Consider the following 20,903-nt stretch of genomic DNA (forward strand, 5'->3'; position numbering starts at 1 on the left):
AAACGAGTTAGGGGTGAGGATCGGAGATCAAGAAATACCAAAGAGCGACCGTTTTCGTTACCTAGGATCTATCTTGCAAAAGAACGGAGAATTAGATGGAGATCTCAACCATAGAATACAAGCTGGATGGATGAAGTGGAAGAGTGCATCCGGCGTGTTGTGTGACCGTCGTATGCCACTGAAGCTCAAGGAAAAATTTTATAGGACGGCAATAAGGCCGGCGATGCTGTATGGCACAGAATGTTGGGCGGTGAAGCATCAACACGTACACAAAATGGGTGTAGCGGAGATGAGGATGCTTCGTTGGATGTGTGGGCACACGAGAAAGGATAAGATTAGGAATGAGGATATCCGGGGTAAAGTAGGAGTAGCCGAAATTGAAGGAAAGATGAGAGAAAATCGGTTACGGTGGTTTGGACATGTGCAAAGAAGGCCTACTGACGCTCCGATTAGAATATGCGACTATGGGACAGAGGTTCAGGGCCGAAGGGGTAGAGGAAGACCTAGGAAAACTTTGGAAGAGACTCTAAGAAAAGACTTAGAGTACTTGGATCTAACGAAAGACATGACACAGGACCGAGCACAATGGCGTTCAAAGATTCATATAGCCGATCCCACTCAGTGACTTGAATTTTCCAAGTCTCAAACCAAGAAGTTTTCCTCACTCGGGAAATTAAGGGAACACTACCTCAACCTACATGCTCCACTCACAAAGCTTCAACAAAAGAAAATTCAAAGAACTTAGCGAAGAAGGCTTTGGTGTATTTAACACAATACGTTGAAATGAAGGAAAGCTTATTTATTGATATCCCCGATAAGCTACAAATATGTACATATACATAAGTCAAAATAAACAAACAAGAGGGAGCCTTCACAAAGGTTGCTTAGGAGAAGTCTCAGCAGTCGGTAGAGCCCCAGAAAGAGAAGGCACCGGAGGGGGAGTATTCGGAGTCTCAGTACTGGACAGAACCCTAGAAGGAGGTGGCATCAGAGGTTGATCATTTGGAGCTTCATTACGCGGTACAGCCCCAGAAGACGAAGGCAATAAATGCCTTTGGAATAAACCCACAAATCTCTGATGATCAAGTAAAACCTGACCATCAGATTACTTCATCTGGTCAAGCTTCATCTTCATGTTTGTAGCATAGTCATGTGCGAGTCGGTGCAACTGTTTATTCTCATGCTTGAGCCCTCTAATCTCCTGTTTGAGACTCATCACTTCAGCCGCCAATGATTCAACTTGGCGAGTTTGAGCAAATAGGCGTTGGGCCATATTAGACACAGAACCTGCACACTGAACACTGAGAGCCAGAGAATCCTTAACAGCTAACTCATCAGACCGTTTGGAAAGTAGTCTGTTATCTTTAGGAGTGAGAAAGTTCCTGGCCACCACCGCAGCGGTCATATCATTCTTCATCACGGAATCCCCAACGGTAAGAGGACCAGTAGGGGAGACGAAGGATGGACGCCATATGTTGTCAGGAGAAGGCGGGGCTGCCTCTTCAACAAGGTTCAAGTCAAAACGACGGTCGGAGGGGCCAGACATTTTCAAAGGTGTTGAAGAGAGAAGAGGTCGGACAAATCAAGATCTTAGAAGTGCAAGAATGAAGCTTCTACTGGTGGAGATTCAAGTGTGCTTTGGAACTTAATGCCAGCCCCTATAAAAATCTGCACTCGACGGAGCTTTAGAAATCGAAGAGGCGTTTGCTTTCTCAAAAGCAAGGCTGCTCAGATACCACGAGGGTCGATCTCAGAAATCGAAGAGGCGTTTGCTTTCTCAAAAGCTGGGCTGCGCAAAGACCACGAGGGCCGATCTCAGAAATCGAAGAGGCGCTTGCTTTCTCAAAAGCTGGCTGCTCAGAGACCACGAGGGCGGATCTCAGAAATCGAAGAGGCACCTACTTTTCCAGCCTTGTCAGCACCTGTCACACGCACACTCAGCTTTGCGGAAATTATGGGCATTCGGTCGAAGACTTCTGGTGAAGTAGAAAGCACATGAGTTTTACTGTTCAATCACCCACTTCCCACACGCAACAGTAGCTCATGGGTACCACAGATAACTTTGCCAAAGTTCTCTGCCAAAGTTGAACACGTGAAGCTTGCAGCTCCCACTACATCACTCTGACCAAGAAGGGTAAAAGAATAGCAAAGAAACAACACTAACAAAGTTTAGACACATAAATTTTGAAGGTCTAGCTACCATATTATTACCCACAAGGGTAAAGGAACAGTACCACTGCTGGATAATTGGAAAGTCCCTGTGTGTCAACCTCTGTGCTTCATGGCAAGGTAGACTAGCAAACATGCCCAACCTTTAATCACATTCGAGAAAACACTCCCAACAAGATTGCTTGCTCCAAAATCGAAGAGGCACCGTCCTCCGAATCTCGAGAGCCAGACTCCCAACATGACTACTTTCTCAAAAATCGAAGAGGGTAAAGGAACAGTACCATTGCTGGATAATTGGAAAGTCCCTGTGTGTCAACCTCTGTGCTTCGTGGCAAGGTAGACTAGCAAACATGCCCAACCTTTACTCACATTCGAGAAAACACTCCCAACAAGATTGCTTGCTCCAAAATCGAAGAGGCACCGCCCTCCGAATCTCGAGAGCCAGACTCCCAACATGATTACTTTCTCAAAAATCGAAGAGACACCGCTCTCCGAATCTCGAGAGCCAGACCCCCAGCATGATTGCTTTCTCAAAAATCGAAGAGGCATCGTTCTCCGAATCTCGAGAGCCAGATCCCCGATAGGATTGCTTGTTCGAAAACCGAAGAGGCAACACTTTCCCAACTTCAAGAGCCGAATCTCCTTGGATAAAGCTGTCTGTAATCTTCACACGCAACATCAGCTTTCCAGATACCACAAACCACTTTTTCAAAGTGCTCTGACAGCGTTAAAACATGTGAAGCTGACAGCTCCCACTACCGTGCTATGACCAAGTAGGGTAAAGGAATAACATTACTACTTGTTGTTAAGGAGACTCCTATATATGTCGACCTCCATCCCCAACGGACAGGCAGACCTGCAAAAATGCTCAACCCTTCCTTATATCTGAGAGGGCACTCCCAACGAAGCCTTTCGAAATATTCAGCTTTCTTTCCCCCCGATAATCCCTCTGCAAACAAGCTATACTAGAGCAAGAATATCTCATATCATCAGGGTTAAAAGCAAGAGTATCCCATATCATGCTTTTTCCCTGTCTTTTCCTTGGACCTTGTTCTTACCTGCAAGACAAGGAGAAAGAGAGCAATCAGTCAGTACTTGGAATCAAGCTTCCAGCCAGGAACTGACTGCCTGGAACCCCTTACCTGATTACTTACCTGACATTGCTCTCGAGTACTCATCTTCAACATCTTATGCTTCCAGGGAAGATACCGCATCTGCCTGAGGAACAGATAGGGCAAGGGAGAAGGATACAAGGAAGCAGGTGGAGACAAGCGTAACAGCACACGTGCCGATACATCCATTACTCTGTCAAAGCAAAAGTATCCCATATCAGCAGGGTCGAACGTACTCTAGATTTGATGGACTTGTTTTGACCCTCAAATTCTTCAGTCAGCCTTATACTCTGGAGGAAACCAGAAAACCCTCCAGCTCAGTTCAAGAATAAGCCTGTGGAAAGTTACTTCTTCAAAAGCAAAAGTATCCCATATCATCTCTTCTCATTTTCTTCTTTTTATCCTTCATGCTGCCTGCAAGATAGGGAGACTGTGAACAATCAGCCGGAGCTATGATTGCTTACCTTGTCTGTCACCTCTTTCAGCAGATCCCCTAGCTCGGCGACTTGGGGGACTCCTACTACATGGTTTGTATCGCGCTTGACCAAGCCTGAAACTACAAGTAAGCTTCAAGTGAAATTGATACATTACCTTGTGCATCTCCACCAGTTAAAGATACCACCCCGGGATGGAGGAAGAGTACTTCCAGAGAAGATGCCCCATCTACCTATGAGACAGATAAGGCACGTCAAGACGATACCACACTCCGATACTTAGAAGTTTCGTGATTATGAGATCATTCTCCCACAATATTTCCTAATGTCTTTTGTACTAAATCATTCACTTGTACTCACTAAAGGAGAGCTTGAACCTATGTACTTGTGTAAACCCTTCACAATTAATGAGAACTCCTCTATTCCGTGGACGTAGCCAATCTGGGTGAACCATGTACATCTTGTGTTCGCTTTCCTATCTATATCCATTTATATACTTATCCATACTAATGACCGGAGCAATCTAGCGAATATCACAAAAAGCGACCGTTTTTCGCTACCTAAGATCTATCGTGCAAGAGAACGGAGAATTAGATGGAGATCTCAACCATAGAATACAAGCTGGATGGATGAAGTGTAAGAGTGCATCCGGCGTGTTGTGTGAACGTCATAGGTCACTGAAGCTCAAGGGAAAACTTTATAGGACGGCAATAAGGCCAGCGATGTTGTATAGCACAGAATGTTGGGCGGTGAAGCATCAACACGTACAAAAAATGGGTGTGGCGGAGATGAGGATGCTTCGTGGGATGTGTGGGCACACGAGAAAGGATAAGATTGGGAATGAGGATATCCGAGGTAAAGTAGGAGTAGCCGAAATTGAAGGAAAGATGAGAGAAAATCGGTTCCGGTGATTTGGACATGTGCAAAGAAGGCCTACTGACGCTCCGGTTCGAAGATGTCACTACTGGACAGAGGTTCAGGGCCGAAGGGGTAGAGGAAGACCTAGGAAAACTTTGGAAGAGACTCTAAGAAAAGACTTAGAGTACTTGGATCTAACGGAGGACATGACACAAAACCGAGCGGAATGGCGTTCTAGGATTCATATAGCCGACCCCACTTAGTGGGAAAAGGCTTTGTTGTTGTTGTTGTTGTGGTTATAACCGACAACAATGGGAAAACTATAAAAAAAAAAAAAAAAAAAACCAGCCAGAGCCAGCCCTTTGGCCCTTTGGACCTTTGAAATTCTATAGGGCATTCCCAAATTCCAGAGCCCTCTAGCCTAGCCCTCGGTTGGAGACGGTTTTAGGGCTATTTTCAGCCCTCTGGCCCTCTGGACCATTCGGTTAGAGATGGCCTAACTATCCTAGAGCAGAAAACATGTTTGATGTATTATCACTCGAACCAGCCCTGTCCTGTCAGTTCAGATATCCCCCACTTTCACTCCTACCTCCTAACCTTCATTTCTTAATTATTAATTAAGATAGAATTACACACTTTTCTTGTACTTAAAAAACAATCAACATTTGTTATTCAATAGTCATCTTTACTTCTAAGTGGGAAATTTTAGGTTCGAGTCTTATAAATGACGAATTCGATACCAAATTAAATTATTTATTGTGAAATTTAGCTAAACCCCCTTCTCCTTCTAGTATAATACTTAAAAAACAATCAACATTTGTTATTCAATAGTCATATTTACTTGTAAGTGAGAAGTTTTAGGTTCGAGTCTTATAAATAACGAATTCGATACCAAATTAAATTATCTATTGTGTAATTTAGCTTAAACCCCTTCTTTTTCTAGTATAAAATATATCGTTGTACTTAAAATATAAAATAAAAAATCAACATTTGACTTGGGCACATTTTACCTTGTCCCTTTTTTTATTTTTTCATTTTTTTTTAATTTCAAGGAGAAAAGAGGCATTCCTGTAACCGAAATATCTCTCATAATTCGTACTTTTTTTTTTCTTAATACATTCGTTCATTACTATTTCTTATTAAATGTTATTCCTTTCACTGTAGTCATTGGCTTGTTTGGTAGATAGATGTAAGGAAAATGTTGCCTACGCCATTTTACGGGGAATAAAACATAAATTGAATATTGTGATATTTTAAACTTGTTTCAAAGAAATGTCAATGGTTTGTTGAGATCCCTTTATAATTTATATATTACTCACAACATAAAATGATACACTAATGGGTTATCAAAATGTTATATATTAAGGACAATTAACATTTGAATCCCAATCTCGTAATTTGATATCATCATCAATTTTATCATTCAGCAATGTCTACCAAAACATAAGGCCAATGAACAATGGAGAGTAGGACTAACATTCAATTTATTTATGATTATTTGTTCAAAAAAAAAAAAAATTTATGATTATGATCGATGACTTTCAGGTTTCGTATTAAAAGGAAAAACTTTTGAAAGAAAAGAAAAGGGACAAGAACAGAGGAACACTAAGCTAGACTAGAGCCATGCCAGCACTCACACGTGGCACAAGGCCAGCAAGTCTAGCTAGAAACTAGAAGCCTACAAGCCAGCAGCGCCAGTGCCGGCGGAGGAGATTGAGTGAGAGGTCTTGGCAGTCTCCAGATCTGCAGCTTTCTTGAGCAAGTTCTGGTCGTCGTCCTCCAGAACCATCTGGATGGGGGAGGAGCCCAGCCCGTCGGCGATGGCCAGCATAATCTTCTTCATCTCCTCCCTGAACTCTTCCAGATCCACCGTCCCACTCTGGTCGCTGTCGAACTTGTCGAATATGGAGTCGTACAGCTGCGTCAGCTGCTCCGGCGGGGTGGCCACATCGATGCCGAAGTGGGCCTCGATGAGCCTGAGGGACTCGAAGGCTATGCGAAGCTCCGACCGGGAGAGGACGCCGTCGCTGTTGAGGTCGAGGGCGGCAAACTGGTCGTCGACGCTCTTCTTGAACTGGGCCTCGTCACTCACGAAGTCCCTCACAGTGCTTCCGTCGATTATCACCACTCCCATCGATGATTGATTCAGTGATGGTGTTGTGAAATTCAAATTAAGATGTGATTGTTTGGTGTTGGTGGTGTTTGTGTTTATTGATGGTGGAGATGGTCCATGGATGAAGGAGAATGATAATATATGGATTGGTGAGTGGTGACTGACATTGGTGGTGGTACCTGCCACGTGCAGTAAGTAAAGTAAACTAAAGTAAAGTAAAGTAAAGTATGTTGGCAAGCAGAATAATTGTCATGTGTCGTGGAGTGGAATAATAATCGAATAACATTTGGTGATGGAAAGGATTAAGGGAAGGGAAAGCTTTCGAGAAGTTTTTTTATTGCGATGAGAATATTGATGATATATTATATGTTTTTAGGTAAGTGGTGAGATATTTTAATTTTTAAATTATTAATTTTTTAATATACATATTTTATCATTTATTTAATAATATATGATGTACTACGTGTGCTATTCAAATTTTTCTCAAAGCTTTCGGTTTTAGATGAAGCGGTGGTGGTGGTAGACTGGTAGTGGTACAGGTTCTGTTAGGTGGAATGGTGGGACAAGTGGCATATAGATGGGATGGACACATGCATGATGACACACAATGCAACACGTTGCTCTTCCTTCAACTGGCAACTGCCAATTTGCCAATTTGCCAATTTGGCACCCATACCAAACACCAACACCATTTAAGTGTAACATTGTAAATTACCTCACCGTTTTGTTTGATTTGAAAATTGGTCTAAAAAGACACAAACAAAGACGTACGGTTGCTGGTTCATTCTTTTATATCATACGCAAAATAGATGAGCGGGCCCTCTCTCTTATGGGCCTTCATATTAGGCCAGGAGTCAATTACTTCATTGGGCTGGGTTAGCCACATATATCATCTCTTTGATATTAGATCTAAGAGCAATTCCAACGGAGTGGAATTTGCCCAGGACCCAGGAGAAAAACAGGGCCAGCACCCTGTCAACCAAGTCCACCCCTCAATTTGACTGGTACCCAGCCCGAGCTGGGCAAGAGCCCAGCCCAAAACAGACTGAGCAAGAAGCTGGGCAGTTTGCCTGGCGCGTGCGCTTCACGCAGGCGCTGCCGCGAGTAGCCGACAGGGCTGTCAGCCCACTTGTGCTCCGGATCCCATCAGCGACGTGGCATTCTTATATCCGTTGGATTTCCAACGGCTAGTTTTTCTAGACCGTTGGATTTCCAACGGTAAAAAAAATTTAAATTTTACTTTTAAAATATACCGTCCGATCACAGATCAACGGTCCACGTTAATTAACTAATTAAAATTTATTAAAACATACAGAAAAAATATTAAAAAATACATAAAATTTAAAAAAAAAAAATTATTTATTTTTTCTATAAATACCTAACTCTCATCTTCCACCTTACACCACATTTCAATATTTTCTACACTTTCTACCAAAGCTTTCATATACTTTTTGTGTGAAAAAAAATACCAAAAAACTTGTGGTTGAAGAATAAAGTGTATTTGATGAGTTTATGTAATTTCATTTTAGTGTGTTTTTTTTTTAGTTTATTTGATGAGTATGTAATTTTATTTTAGTGTGTTTTTTTTTTTTAAGTTTATTTGAAATTTTATCTGAAATTGGTTAAAAATCTTATCCGAAATAAACTTAAAAAAAAAAACACACCAAATAAATGCGCTGGGTACCAGCGCATTTTTTTAGGGGTAGAGATGCCTTGGCCTATTACTGTTCACTCCAGTCTATTACTGTTCATTTGAGTGGATAAATGCGCTGGGTGCTGGCGCAAAGTCCTTAGGGGTGGACTTGCTCTAAGGAGGGCGAGGAGGAGGGGCCTTTCGGTTAATTAATATCATGCTTAATTTTTTACAATAATAGTTTTGCTAATAACTATGCTCCTAGAATCCCATTGTATAGCATTAACTGTATTTGGGTGTGTTGTAGTTTTTTTTTTTTTTTTTTTTTTTTTTTTTTTGTACAAACGATATTATTAATACTAATACTAAGGGATGAGAATGAGCTAACATTAATGTAGTTCGAAATCATCTTTGACGAGAATCGAATCTAAAACCTCTCACTTACAAATTACAAGAGTGAGGAAGAATCATGAGTAAAACAAAAATACTTTTACAAATTGGCAAAGTAACCACATCCCTAATCGTGATTTTTAAATCTTCTTAGTAGAATTTTATTTATTACACAATTTTTAACTATTAAAAAGAAAATAAAGAGAGTAAATCTCTTTTTTTTCATTTTTTTTTTCAATTTCTTAATATCACTAGATTGTATTACTACGTGGTGGGTGTGATGTAGTTACTCACAAGGTTTTCATAGATGAGAATTGAGTAGTGACGTTGTTGTTTTCCAAATTTGAGTCTATAATATAATAGAGAAAGTCTCATAATGGGTTCTCACCGCATTAGAGCACTACTCTGAGACTTCCCCTAGTCCCTGAACTTCACTTCACACCAGTAGTTCCCATTCCGGTTTTGCCTCACATGTCACATTTATTTATTTTCCGACGAATGTTTCTAGTGGTCACTTCACTACTCCAAGCCAAATTCACAACTAATTCCTATTGCATGTATATTACTATTAGTTGCTAGCTGCTAGAAGCCTACAACCGGAATTGCAACATACACCCAAAATATAACATAACTAATTAACAGCTCTAATAGTTAATAAAAATAAAATAAAGGGGTTATTGAACTTTAATCCTTTAAGAAGACTAAAATTTAATAAAAATCTAGTGTTAGAGTATATGTTAATTTTAGTCCCTTAATGTGTACTTAATTCAAATTAATATTTTTTTTAATATCTAATGGATATATCATTTAATGTCTCCACATAAAATTTTAAATTTATTATTATACACATTTTAATTCATTAATGTTGTTTATTCTCTAATTAATGTACCTAAACGTCCGTACCATAATATATTTGATATTGTGCTCGATGCACATATGCAGCAATGGTAGTCACCATCGTTATACTTCCCGGTGAGATTTCATGATTTTTCCGACCAAGGTAGGCCTTAGGAATCCCCCTCTCTTGTCCTTTCTCATCGTTTGTGATTTTTTTTTGAAGATATAGGCCTGTGTTTGTAGGATTTAAGGACAGAAACCATGTGTAGATGTTTTCCCTAGTTTTTCCGGCGAGATTCCAAGGTTTTGCACGCAATTTTCAATTAACTCCGGCCACAGCTCCGTCCCTCATTGGTATATTTTGAACCCTTACTTCATGAGCTTTATTTAGATTTTTATTTCATTGAAAATGCTTGAGTTTTGAGCTCGAACAGAGCTCTAGTTCGCTGCCCAGTTTTCGGCCGAATTAGGCAACTTGCAACCGGGTTGACCCTGCCCGATTTCAAAAAAAAAAAAAAAAAAGCCCAAAACCTGATCCATGGGCCAACCCAATCCTTTAGCCTATTAACCCTAAACTAGGATTCGGCCTGGCCCACTTCCTAATGGATTTGGAATATTCCTTGGTTTAACTTTTTAAAAATTTTCTGAAAACCCTCATAAACTAATTTCGACGCCCTAAGTCTGTTTTTGACATCCATTAGTTAATTTCCAAAGTTTTAACGTAGTTGACTACCGCGGTGTCTCAGTTGACTTTTTAGGGTTGACTGTTGATTTTTCATTGACTTTTTACAAAATTTACCCGAGACCCTTCTTAGCATGTTTTAACGCGCTGATTTCGAATCCACCGTCAATTTCTCCAAATTCAAGTGTTTTAATTGAGTTTTACTAATGGGCCTCTATTATGCTTAGGTACAATTAGCATCAGCGATCCATTTTTACTCGTCCGAACGGCTAAGATTTCGCAAGTATTTGTGAGTGGATCTTTTCTTTCATAAAGTGTGTGTGTATATATATATATATATATATATATATATATTATTTTAGTTGCCATACATATATTAATAATGTCTTTTCTACGTAATGGCATAATTAAATTGATGTTATAAGAATTGTCGAAATAGTGAAAATTATGAAATTATTCTGAATCCTGCGGGATGCACAGGTATACATACTAATATGAGATGTTTTAATTACACTTACGACCATGAATAGTGTTAGGGCTAACTAGAATTGTTGATTTACCATTTTATGATCATAATTATATTATTTGCTCATCGTGTGCTACACTGGTATTTGTACTCACCCGGGTTAGGGCCAGACTTCATGTGTATGTTCACATTGCACCGCATGCTCACTTTGGATCCGTTGTAGGTGCTAGTCCTATCCTGGATTGCTATAGACAATTAGGATTCGTATGCGATGCGCATAGTGCCAGTCTTCACATGATTGCAGTGCTAGAGCGTAAATCATTGTTACACCCAGTCTTGTTCATGTCAGAATATCTCTGCATGAACTCGTGTGTCAGCATATGTCGATAAGCACTTGATTTGATATTTGATTATGCAAGTTGTTGTGATTACTGGATTATTATGTGTTTATTTAGGAGATGTTGTGAAATGTTGTATGCTTGAGATATTATGGTTTATGGTAAGTATTTTCATACTATACGTAGTATGTTATATTTGGAAACTATACTTATTTTACAACGAGGGGTTATTATGTTTTCAAAAAGGTTTTTACGAAACTTTATTTTTAGGCCCACTCACCCTTGTTTTTCGACCTTCCAGGTTTTAGTAGCTGAGATTTCTTGTCGACGAGGATTCTTGCCAAACTTTGGTATAGGTGATTACCTTCGACGGTATAATTTTTATCCTACCTTTACTGTACGTTACTTACGCTCTGACATCACATGTGAATTGGGTTCATTTATGCTCACTAGTGCATTCTTCCATTTAGGCTCTTTTAGGTTTAAATTTACTTGCATTTTCCACATCACTACACTTTGTGGCTTCGTCACCCTCTTTATGTTGGCCAACACAGCTCAATTCGGAGTTTAGGTGGACATTCCGGGTCTGGGTGTGTCAACATAAGTGTAAACGAAAAGTCCGTACCTAAACATATTATACTAAATAAGTGTACCGAAATATCCGTACCTAAATATTATGCTAAACTAGGGTACCGAAATTTCTGTACCGAAACATATTATAAAAAAAGGAAGACATTGGATGCATATACTGACATTAATTAGTGTCTAGGGACTAAAATCAAATTTTAATCTTGTATAAGACATTTTTCTAATAGAAAACTTCATTTTAATCCTTAAAAAAAGATGAGTTTTAGATTATAACCATATGCAAGATTAAAATCCAATTTTAGTCCCTAGCACATTTAATCATATCATTTATTAGTTGTATTTTGATGTTTTATTTTATCCTTTTATTTTTATTTTAATGTATTAATATATTTTAATGTCTACATTTAGGCAACTAATTTTTTATAATATATATTCCGATAACAATTTTGTATGTTCTTTATTTAGGTACATTAATACATTTGAATATTTTGGTATATCCATCAGTACAAACATGTAGTTACATTGATTCAATATAATGCATTTCGGTCAATATAATGTATTTCCTTACGTATACTTTGGTACACACATTTGAGTATCGAATTTTAGGTACATTAATTCAATTATCATATTTCGGTAAATACATTTAGGTACATACATTTTGGTATTGATATTTAGGTACATACATTTTCGGTATTGACATTTAGGTACATACATTTCGGTATTGACACTTAGGTATATTAATTCAATATAATACATTTTGGTACATAAATTTAGGTTCATTATGATATATTTCGGTACAATCATGTAGATACAAATATTTCGGTACAAAAAAGTCAATTTTATATATTTTGGCACAATCATTTCTGAACACTTATGTATTTATATATTTTTGTATCACAATTTTTTTTTAATATTTTCTCATTTACATTCATTTCTAATTAAAAAAAAACTAAATATGTGCATATTAATAAAATTAAAATTTAATATGGAGAGATTAAATAAAAATACACATTAAATAACAAAAATTGAATGTAAATTTTGATAAAAATACATTCAAGGGATTAAATTGAATATTTAATCTAGCACCAGGTTTTTTTTTTAAATTTTAATCTTTTGCAAGGATTAATGTTCAAAAACCCTTTCTTCTAAACTTCATCAAATTTTAGTATTGTTCATACACCATGACATGAATTCAAATCCCATCAGCCCTCTAATATAACAAATCTATCATTTGATCAAAAACAAAAAAAAAACTAATTTACTAGATAATTAATTAATTAACAAATGATGGAGTTACGAAAGGAGCGGAGGGTCAGACTCCCCTCTTTCCGGAGTCGGACTTGGTCAAAGACCTAAGCCTCACTAACAATTTCATCTTCATCCTCTGGCTGCTCTGATCCCCTTCAGCTTCAGCCCCAGCAGCCGCCTTCTTCTTCCTCCCCATCCCCCGGGGTGACGACGTCACCCAATTTTCCGGTGACCCACCACCCACTCCCACCAGCACGCTCTCCGGTGACGATGACCTCATCCTCACCGTCTGATCATCGCACGATGAGTAAGGCTCCGCTAGTTGATCTCGGCTTCCCCCACCAACACCCAAGTTGATTCTGGCCTGCATCGCCAACACCACCTCCTTCATTGCCACGTCAGCATCCCCTCTGTTCCTTAGCAGAATCTCTCCTACCTGGGCCGGCGTGAGTACCCCGCCCGACCTCACGCACCCGTCCGCTGCTTCGAAGAGAGGGTGGGCATCGAGCCCCAAGTAGTTCTTTGCCAGCTGCCGGAAGGCGAGGGGACCGCAGGTGCCGAGGCTGACGTGGACGTCCATGCGTCCGCAGCGCAGCAGCGCCGGGTCCACATTGTCCCTGTGGTTGGTGGTGAACACTATGATGCGTTCATCTCCGCAACAAGACCAGAGGCCGTCCGTGAAGTTGAGCAACCCCGACAGCGTCACTCTCCCTCCGCCGTTTTGCTCGTCGTTGTCCTGCTTCTGCTGAGCCTGCTTCCTCGATGATCTCAGTCTAGCCTTGGAAGTTGAATTGGAGATGATTTGCTGCTGCCTGTCAGCCGTCAGATCGAGGGAGCAGTCTATGTCTTCTATGACTACGATGGAGCGGTTGGTGGTCTGTATGAGCAGAGCTCGCAGCTCCGAGTTGTCAGAAACCTTGGTGAGCTCGAGGTCGTAGACGTCATAGCACAGGTAGTTGGCCATGGCAGCAATTAAGCTCGACTTGCCTGAACCGGGAGGGCCGTACAGAAGGTAACCCCGCTTCCACGCGCGTCCCATCCTGTGGTAAAACTCTTTGCCCTCGGCAAACGCCGTGAGGTCTCCGGTAAGCTGGTTCTTGAGTTGGGGTTCAAGAGCGAGGGTTTTGAAGGTGGAGGGGTGACGGAAGGGGACGGAGACCCAGCCGGAGTCGTAGGAGGCGTGGCCGTTGTTGGTGAAGAGCCGCCTCTCACGAGAGATACGCTCGAATTCCTCGGCACGTGCGGTGAGATGGTGGAGGTAAGGCTGGAGGAGGGCGTGGCGGTGGCGCTTGGGGAGCTTGAGGACGAAGGAGCGCTTCTCTTCAAGGGAGTCTTGGACGGTGTCGACGTGGTGGGTCCAGGAGAGGGTGAGGCCGCGGAAGGAGTCGTGGACGGAGTGGTTGGGGGCGACGGTGAAGGAGATGCGGTTGGAAGAGTTGGAGCGGGAGAGGGTGAGGCGGGAATTGAATGAGGAGGAGGAGGAGGTGGCAGAACTGGCAGAGGCGTTGGCGTTGACGAGGGAGTTGAGGTAGAGGTTGACGTGGCGGTAGAGGTGATTGAGGTGGACGCCGCAGTAGCCGTTGAACTCGGGGACGTCGAAGTAGGAGTAGGGGGTGAGCATGTCTTGGAGGGACTCGTATAGGGAGTGGAGGAGGGAGAGCAGCTGGGAAGGCAGCACATTCTGGAGGACTGTCAGCAGCCCCAGCAACGACCACAGCTGTGACAACATCTCCGTGTAGAAATCTCTAATCGTTTCTCTGGCTACCTATCTTTTGTCTTGCCTGCAGACTTGCAGACTTGCGGTTGCCTCGGCTATATATAGTACGCAGTGATCACTGATCGATTGCGATTTTGTTTGTGTCTACATGTAGTAGTGGTAATTAAGGGCTGGTTTGGTATTGTTGTGTTTTGAAAAAAAAATTGATTCTATTAAGTAAACTGTTTTTAAGTATTTACCAAATACCTTTTTGAGCTCAATTTTTTATACCCAGTTTTTATAAAAGCACATTAGTACCAAACTAGTACTAAGTAGGTGCCATAGAGATGGTCTACTTAATGGACTTCGATTGTTTGCCCTCCCCATCCATGTCCTCCTCATCCTCTCCTATTTCTGTGGTCATGGTTAAGTCATGTCAATATTTTGTATTCTCATTACTTTTTGTCTTATTATTTTTGTAAAAAAATTAATGTAAAATGTTAACGTGATTTAACCGTGATCATAAAAAATAGGAAGGGATGAGAAGGACATGGGAGGACAGATAATCTAAGTCCCTACTTAATGTGATGTGAGGACTTTACCTTCGTGCATGGAAATGCATTATTTATTTTTATACGTACAATGGGAGAAGAAAACAAACTATTAAGCAGGGGCCGGGGCCAGAGTTGCATGCATTCTAATGTGTAAGGATAATGCTACGGAAATCATTAAATTTTATAAATAATAAGATGTGATGGTTGATGATTGTATTATTAAATTTCGATTAATGTGTTTATTTTTTTATTGGTTACATATCATAAAATCTGTAAATTTAGTTTAAACAATTAGTCTACCTAGTATTAATTAATGTGTAAATAAAGGGCGATATTGTGGGGAAATATATCTGTGACTGGTCACTGGGGGCATCTTTAAATCTCATTCACCATATTAATATGGAGTTCAGATCCGCTGTTAGAGGTGGCTGAAAAAGCTTCAGCAAAGCAAAAGAATATGGCTAATAAAGATGATGCATGAAAGCAGAAAGCTGACTCTTCTTCTTTTGCTTTTTGATATTCTCCATCCCCATTCCCTAGAGGCTTTCATATTCTGCTTCACTCTCTCGTGTACAAGGTGAGTACATGAACAATAAAACCAATTCACGACACAAGTCCAACTCTTAATGAAGAGGAAAGTTGAGGTTTTGTCACAATTTGATAAATTTTTAGGTTTATTATGATTAATCAACATCATCGATATTATTTCAACCACTTAATGTATTGAATTTTACAAAAGTTTCAGTGGTATCAGTAGTGAAATTCTTACGTCTAATGTATTGTATATTATTTCGTTATATTTTCATTTGTAATAATCCATTCTCCAACGTACAATTATATAATGTTATTAAGAGTAATTCAACTCTTTATACATATTTAGTTAAGTTCAAGTATTGAACATTTTTTGCAGTTGACACACATGTCATGTCATATTGAAGCCAAAACCTTAGCCAAGATCTTATAAGAATAATTACATAAGCTAATCAGTTGGAACTGGGAAATAGATTCCGGATTTTGAACTTTTGGAATAAGCACAATGTGAGTTGCGTTGAGTCGGCGAGGATTAGCCTCCCCAAATTCCAGCATCTGAAACAGAGCATTAACCTATTCCTTAATACTCTCCCAAAAAGAATGATAGAACACACATTGGAAACCATCAAGTCCCGGAGCCTTGAGACCGCCCATTTGCAGCGTTGCTTCTTTAATTTTCACATCCGAGATTGAAGACATCAAGGACTCATTCATGTTGTCGGTAACTGACGGAGTTACACACTCCAATATTGGTCCCCACTCCCTTATCCCTGTAGAGGTGAAGAGATTTAGAAATAGTCATCTATTAGCTTCCTCACTCGACTCAGATGCTCCTCCTAACTACCATCCTCCTTTTTAAGTTTCATCACATGATTTCTCCTCCGTCGTTGCATGGTGGATTGATGGAAAAACTTGGTGTTAGCATCTCCTTCACGAAGCCATTTAACCCTGGACATTTGTTGCCAAGAGCTTTCCTCCTATGCCGATAACCTATCAATCAATTTTGTCTTCTCATGAATCTCATCAATATGTGCTCCCCAATCTTTTTGAAGCTCCCCAAGCTTGGACATAAGCTCCGTAATTTTCTGTTCCCTCATTTTGAATTTCCTTCTACTTCAAGTAATGAGCTGAGATCGACAATCATTGATCCTTTTTTGCCATTGATCCAACGCATCACCACCGCAAGGACGGTCCCAGCAACCTTTCACCAACCTTTTGCATTCCTCCTCTTTTGCCCAAAAAACTTTGAAGCGGAATAACTTTCGACTAGCAGTTTGTCAGGGATCACATTGGATGATAATAGGGCAATGGTCCAAACCCAAAACAGTACCGTGTGTGACCATAGTATGCAGCCAAGAAACTTGCCATAACTGATTGATAAGCCCTCTATCTAACCTTTCATCCACCAGCTCTTAATTTCTAGTACATCTCCAAGTGAAGGAGGGGCCATTGAAGTCGAGATCAACCAACTCCACCGTGTTCATAAAATCTGCCAGATATTGGGGCCTATTATACAAAACAACTGTTCCACCAGATTTCTCGTAATCCCAAATAAACTCATTGAAATCGCCGCCACACAGCCAAGGAATATTAGAGGGGCTGAAATGAGTATTCATCCAATCTCAAAGCAGTGCTTTCTCTCCCCGATAAGCAGTGTCGTAGACCCCTATCACTCTTACCCATTGAGACTCCCCTACTGTTCACACCCGAGCATCAATAACATGCTTTGAAGAAAAACTGATGTAAACTTCCAATTGGTTATCCCACCATAGGCTCAATCCACCAGACTTACCAATTGAGGAAACATTGAAACCGTCTTTGAACCTTATTCATCGTCTCACACCATCAATTCTATGATCCTTCATCTTAGTTTCCGATAGAAAAATCATAGAGGGCCTATATTTCCGAATAAGCCCATGAAAGGCTTACACTACCATGTCCGACCGAAGACCACAGTAGTTCCAAAAGATGTAAATCATGGTGAATTTGTGGCTGTGGAAGGCTGGCCGCCACCACCTTGGGAAGACTTTCCCTCTTTTCAGGCCAACAATGCATCCCTTTCATGCTCAGAGACCTCTTCTATGAACTCCCACATATCCTAATACTCAACTGGGATGTCCTGTAATTCCTCCTCCACATAAATAGTTCGCTCCACCATCAAGCATCTTTCTCACGACAAATTCAAGATAATGTAGGGATTGTTCACGAACTATTCCATTTCCTTAAACTAAGGAAAACAAGATGTGAGTTTGAGCTTGGCATTAAGCTGGATATGCATAAAGTATATGATCGGATGAAGTGGGATTTCCTTGATGTTGTTATGGAGAAGATGGGTTTAATTCTAGTTGGCGGAAGCTTATCATGGGTTGTGTGAGCTCGGTTAGCTTTGTGGTAATTCTTAATGGGCAACCGGACAACAAGTTTGCTCATTCAAAAGGTTTATGACAAGGGGATCCTTTATCTCCTTATTTGTTCCTATTGGTCAATGATGTTCTTTCCAGGATGCTTTAATCGGAGGTGGAGCAAAAGCATTTGGAAGGGGTGAAGATGAAGTCGCATGGTCCAATAATATCACATATTTTAGTTGTCGATAACACATTTATATTTTTGAAGGCCAATAGAATGAACTGTTGTAATCTGGTCAAAATCATTGAAGATTATTGTGCGGCTTCGGGCCAAGTAGTAAATCTACAAAAGTCGTGCGTTTTCTTCAGTGCCAATACGCCGATGGCAGTGTCGATGGAGCTGGGACAAGTTCTTAATATGCCTATGGTTTCCGCTCCGGGAACATACCTTGGTGTTCCTGCCATGTGGGGAAGATCAAAGTGGCAAGGTCTTGCTTATGTTATTTTGCGGAAAATACAAGGGTGGAAGCAAAGCATTCTCTCTCAAGAGGGCAAAGAGGTATTAATTAAAGTGGTTGCTCAAGCGATTTTAGCATACCCTATGAATTTATTTAAGTTCCCGACGGCGGTGTGCAATAAGTTGGACTCTCTAATCTCCAAGTTTTGGTGGGAAACAGTTGGTAAGGAGCGGAAAATTCATTGGGTGTCTAAAAACACTTTGGGTCTCTCGAAGCAAGATGGGGGTATGAGGTTCAGGAACTTTAATGATTTTAATGATGCCTTACTTGCTAAACAGTGTTAAAGGCTGATTCTAACCCAAACTCTCTATGGGTATTGGTCCTCAAAGTTAGATACTTTCCACATTGTTCTTTCTTTGATGCTCAACAGGGAAGTAGGGCCTCTTGGGCTTGGACCAGTTTTTTGGTAGGTAGGGATCTGTTGATGAATGGGTCGCACTGGAAAATCATAGATGGGTGTAATGTTCACTTGTGGGTAGATAAGTGGCTTTTCTCCCTTCCGTTGGGTTATCCAATGCCTAGTGGGGAGGTGTAGTGATTAGGGATACTAGGGTGATGCCCTTTATCAGTCTTACTTTATGTTTTTGGGACATAAGTTTCCTTCAACTGTTCTTGTCGGTGGAGGAGAATGATGTTATATTGGTTACACACATTGGGGATCCTAGGAGGAACGATCGACTTGTTTAGCCGTCCACCAAGAATGGGTTGTATGTGGTCAAGTCTGGGTATCACTAGGCAAGGTCTCTGCAGGGTTCCCTAGTGGATCAACGGCCCTCATCTCTTCGCTTTCTATCGAGACAGATTTAGAAAATTATTTGGAAGTTGAGAACCCCGCCAAAACTTCGTAACTTTATGTGGCGAATTGCTTATCATGCCCTGGCTATGATGGAGAATATATGAAAATCAGCCCTATCACCGAAGTGTTTGATATGTAATAGTCAAGAGGAATCTATTGAACATCTCCTCTTATTATGCCCTTGGGTGGAGACTATCTGGTTTGGCGGAATTCTCAATTACAAAGTTGATAGACTTGGGATTACTTCATGGGTGGATTGGTTTCATTCCATTGCTACTTAGCTTCATCCCTTTTCCTGAAAGTTAATGTTGATGCTTGTTGGACAGTATCATCGTGGAATGGTTTTGTGGGGATTGTGATTAGGGGTGCGATGGCTCTGTTCGTGGCTGCCGTAAGGTATGTGGTCCAGGCTCCAAATGCAGCCACGACCGAAGCTTTGGCTATTTTGCTAGGATGTGAATTGGCTGCTGCTTTGGGACACCGTTGGGTAATCATTGAATCTAATTCGAAGGATTCGATTTCATCCGTATCAACTTCGTTGGAAAATGGCAGATGGGAGACCTTTCCTACCTTAGCGACAATTAAACGGATAGGGGAGTCTTTCCAGGGTTGTTGCTGGTCTTGGGTTCCAAGATCAGCCAATATGGTAGTGGATACTTTGGCGTCGCGAAACAACACAGAGATGTGCAATATCACTTGGGTTAACAAACCTCCATTTTCGTTGGTTCATGTACTTAATAAAGATGGTTTACCTTGTCCCCCTTGATCTATTATGGCAGTCGAAGGGGCAACGCTTGAACTTGGATCTAGTATCTTTCTCCCTATCCCTTTCGTTGCTTTGTTTTTTGTTGCTTTGTTCCTCGTTGGTCTCGGTGTAGGCTTTCTTTGTAGCTCTCTAACATCTTTGCCCTAGTAATATATTTCCAGTTTCCAAAAAAACAAAAAAACAAAAAACAAAAAAACCAAGTCTAGCTGCTGGACACATTAAGCATGTGGATTTCTCACTCCAAGAGTAAATGTTGTATAGTTCCCAATTAATTCATTTAAAAAAATTGTAATTAAATTAAGGGTAATGCTAAGAAGACTAAATGTATAGACTAAATTTTGTAAACTAAATGACATGGAAGTTGATGGTTAGATTATTAGTTAAGTGTTGATTAACATGCTTATTTATTATTAGTGACACATCATTTAGTTTGCAAATTTAGTTTACACATTTAATCTCCCTAACATTACCCTTAAATTAATAAGTTCTCTCTCTCTTCTTCACCTCGTTGCTCATTAACCCAGAAAATCTGAAAGTTTTCATAAATTTTCTCTCTAAAATCATGAAATTGGTATTCAGCTCTTAATTGATATAATAAAAAATTTGATAAATCAAATAAGAAAGGAAAACAAAGAGCTTAATTTTTGAGATCATGGTGATTTATGACTCGTTTGGATGTACTTTTAAAATGACTGAAATCGTTTTTAGAGAAAATGTTTTTTGGTTCCAAAAACACTTAAAGTGATTTCTGCAAGAAACACAGTTATGTGCTTCTTCCAGGAAGTACTTTAAGTGTTTTTCCAGAATTTAGTTTCATTTTTACTAATGA

General features: G+C 40.3%; 2 protein-coding genes and 1 long non-coding RNA gene across 3 annotated transcripts; all 3 read right to left on the reverse strand.

Annotated features, from left to right (window-relative positions):
- Nucleotides 1-2,160: 2,160 nt before the first annotated feature.
- On the reverse strand, nucleotides 2,161-2,591 carry LOC126598499 (uncharacterized). The gene is made up of 2 exons (XR_007614862.1): nucleotides 2,487-2,591; nucleotides 2,161-2,270 (listed from the first exon to the last, which is right to left on the reverse strand). It is a non-coding gene; the product is annotated as an uncharacterized LOC126598499 (long non-coding RNA).
- Nucleotides 2,592-6,040: 3,449 nt separating this feature from the next.
- LOC126613821 (uncharacterized) lies at nucleotides 6,041-6,852 on the reverse strand. Its single transcript, XM_050281425.1, has one exon. The coding sequence runs from the start codon at nucleotides 6,705-6,707 to the stop codon at nucleotides 6,252-6,254; it is 456 nt and encodes a 151-aa protein (XP_050137382.1). The 5' UTR covers nucleotides 6,708-6,852; the 3' UTR covers nucleotides 6,041-6,251.
- Nucleotides 6,853-12,863: 6,011 nt separating this feature from the next.
- Nucleotides 12,864-14,749, reverse strand: LOC126583322 (AAA-ATPase At4g30250-like). The gene has a single exon (XM_050247666.1). It carries the CDS (start codon nucleotides 14,595-14,597, stop codon nucleotides 12,933-12,935), a length of 1,665 nt encoding a protein of 554 aa, XP_050103623.1. The 5' UTR covers nucleotides 14,598-14,749; the 3' UTR covers nucleotides 12,864-12,932.
- Between the last annotated feature and the right edge of the window lie 6,154 nt (nucleotides 14,750-20,903).

Source organism: Malus sylvestris, chromosome 2, assembly GCF_916048215.2.
Source record: "Malus sylvestris chromosome 2, drMalSylv7.2, whole genome shotgun sequence".
In the NCBI taxonomy this organism is placed as follows: Eukaryota; Viridiplantae; Streptophyta; class Magnoliopsida; order Rosales; family Rosaceae; genus Malus; species Malus sylvestris.

Excerpts from the sequence above, each read along its gene's own strand:
- LOC126613821 (XM_050281425.1), bottom strand. The coding sequence starts at position 6,707 with ATGGGAGTGGTGATAATCGACGGAAGCACTGTGAGGGACTTCGTGAGT.
- LOC126583322 (XM_050247666.1), bottom strand. The coding sequence starts at position 14,597 with ATGTTGTCACAGCTGTGGTCGTTGCTGGGGCTGCTGACAGTCCTCCAG.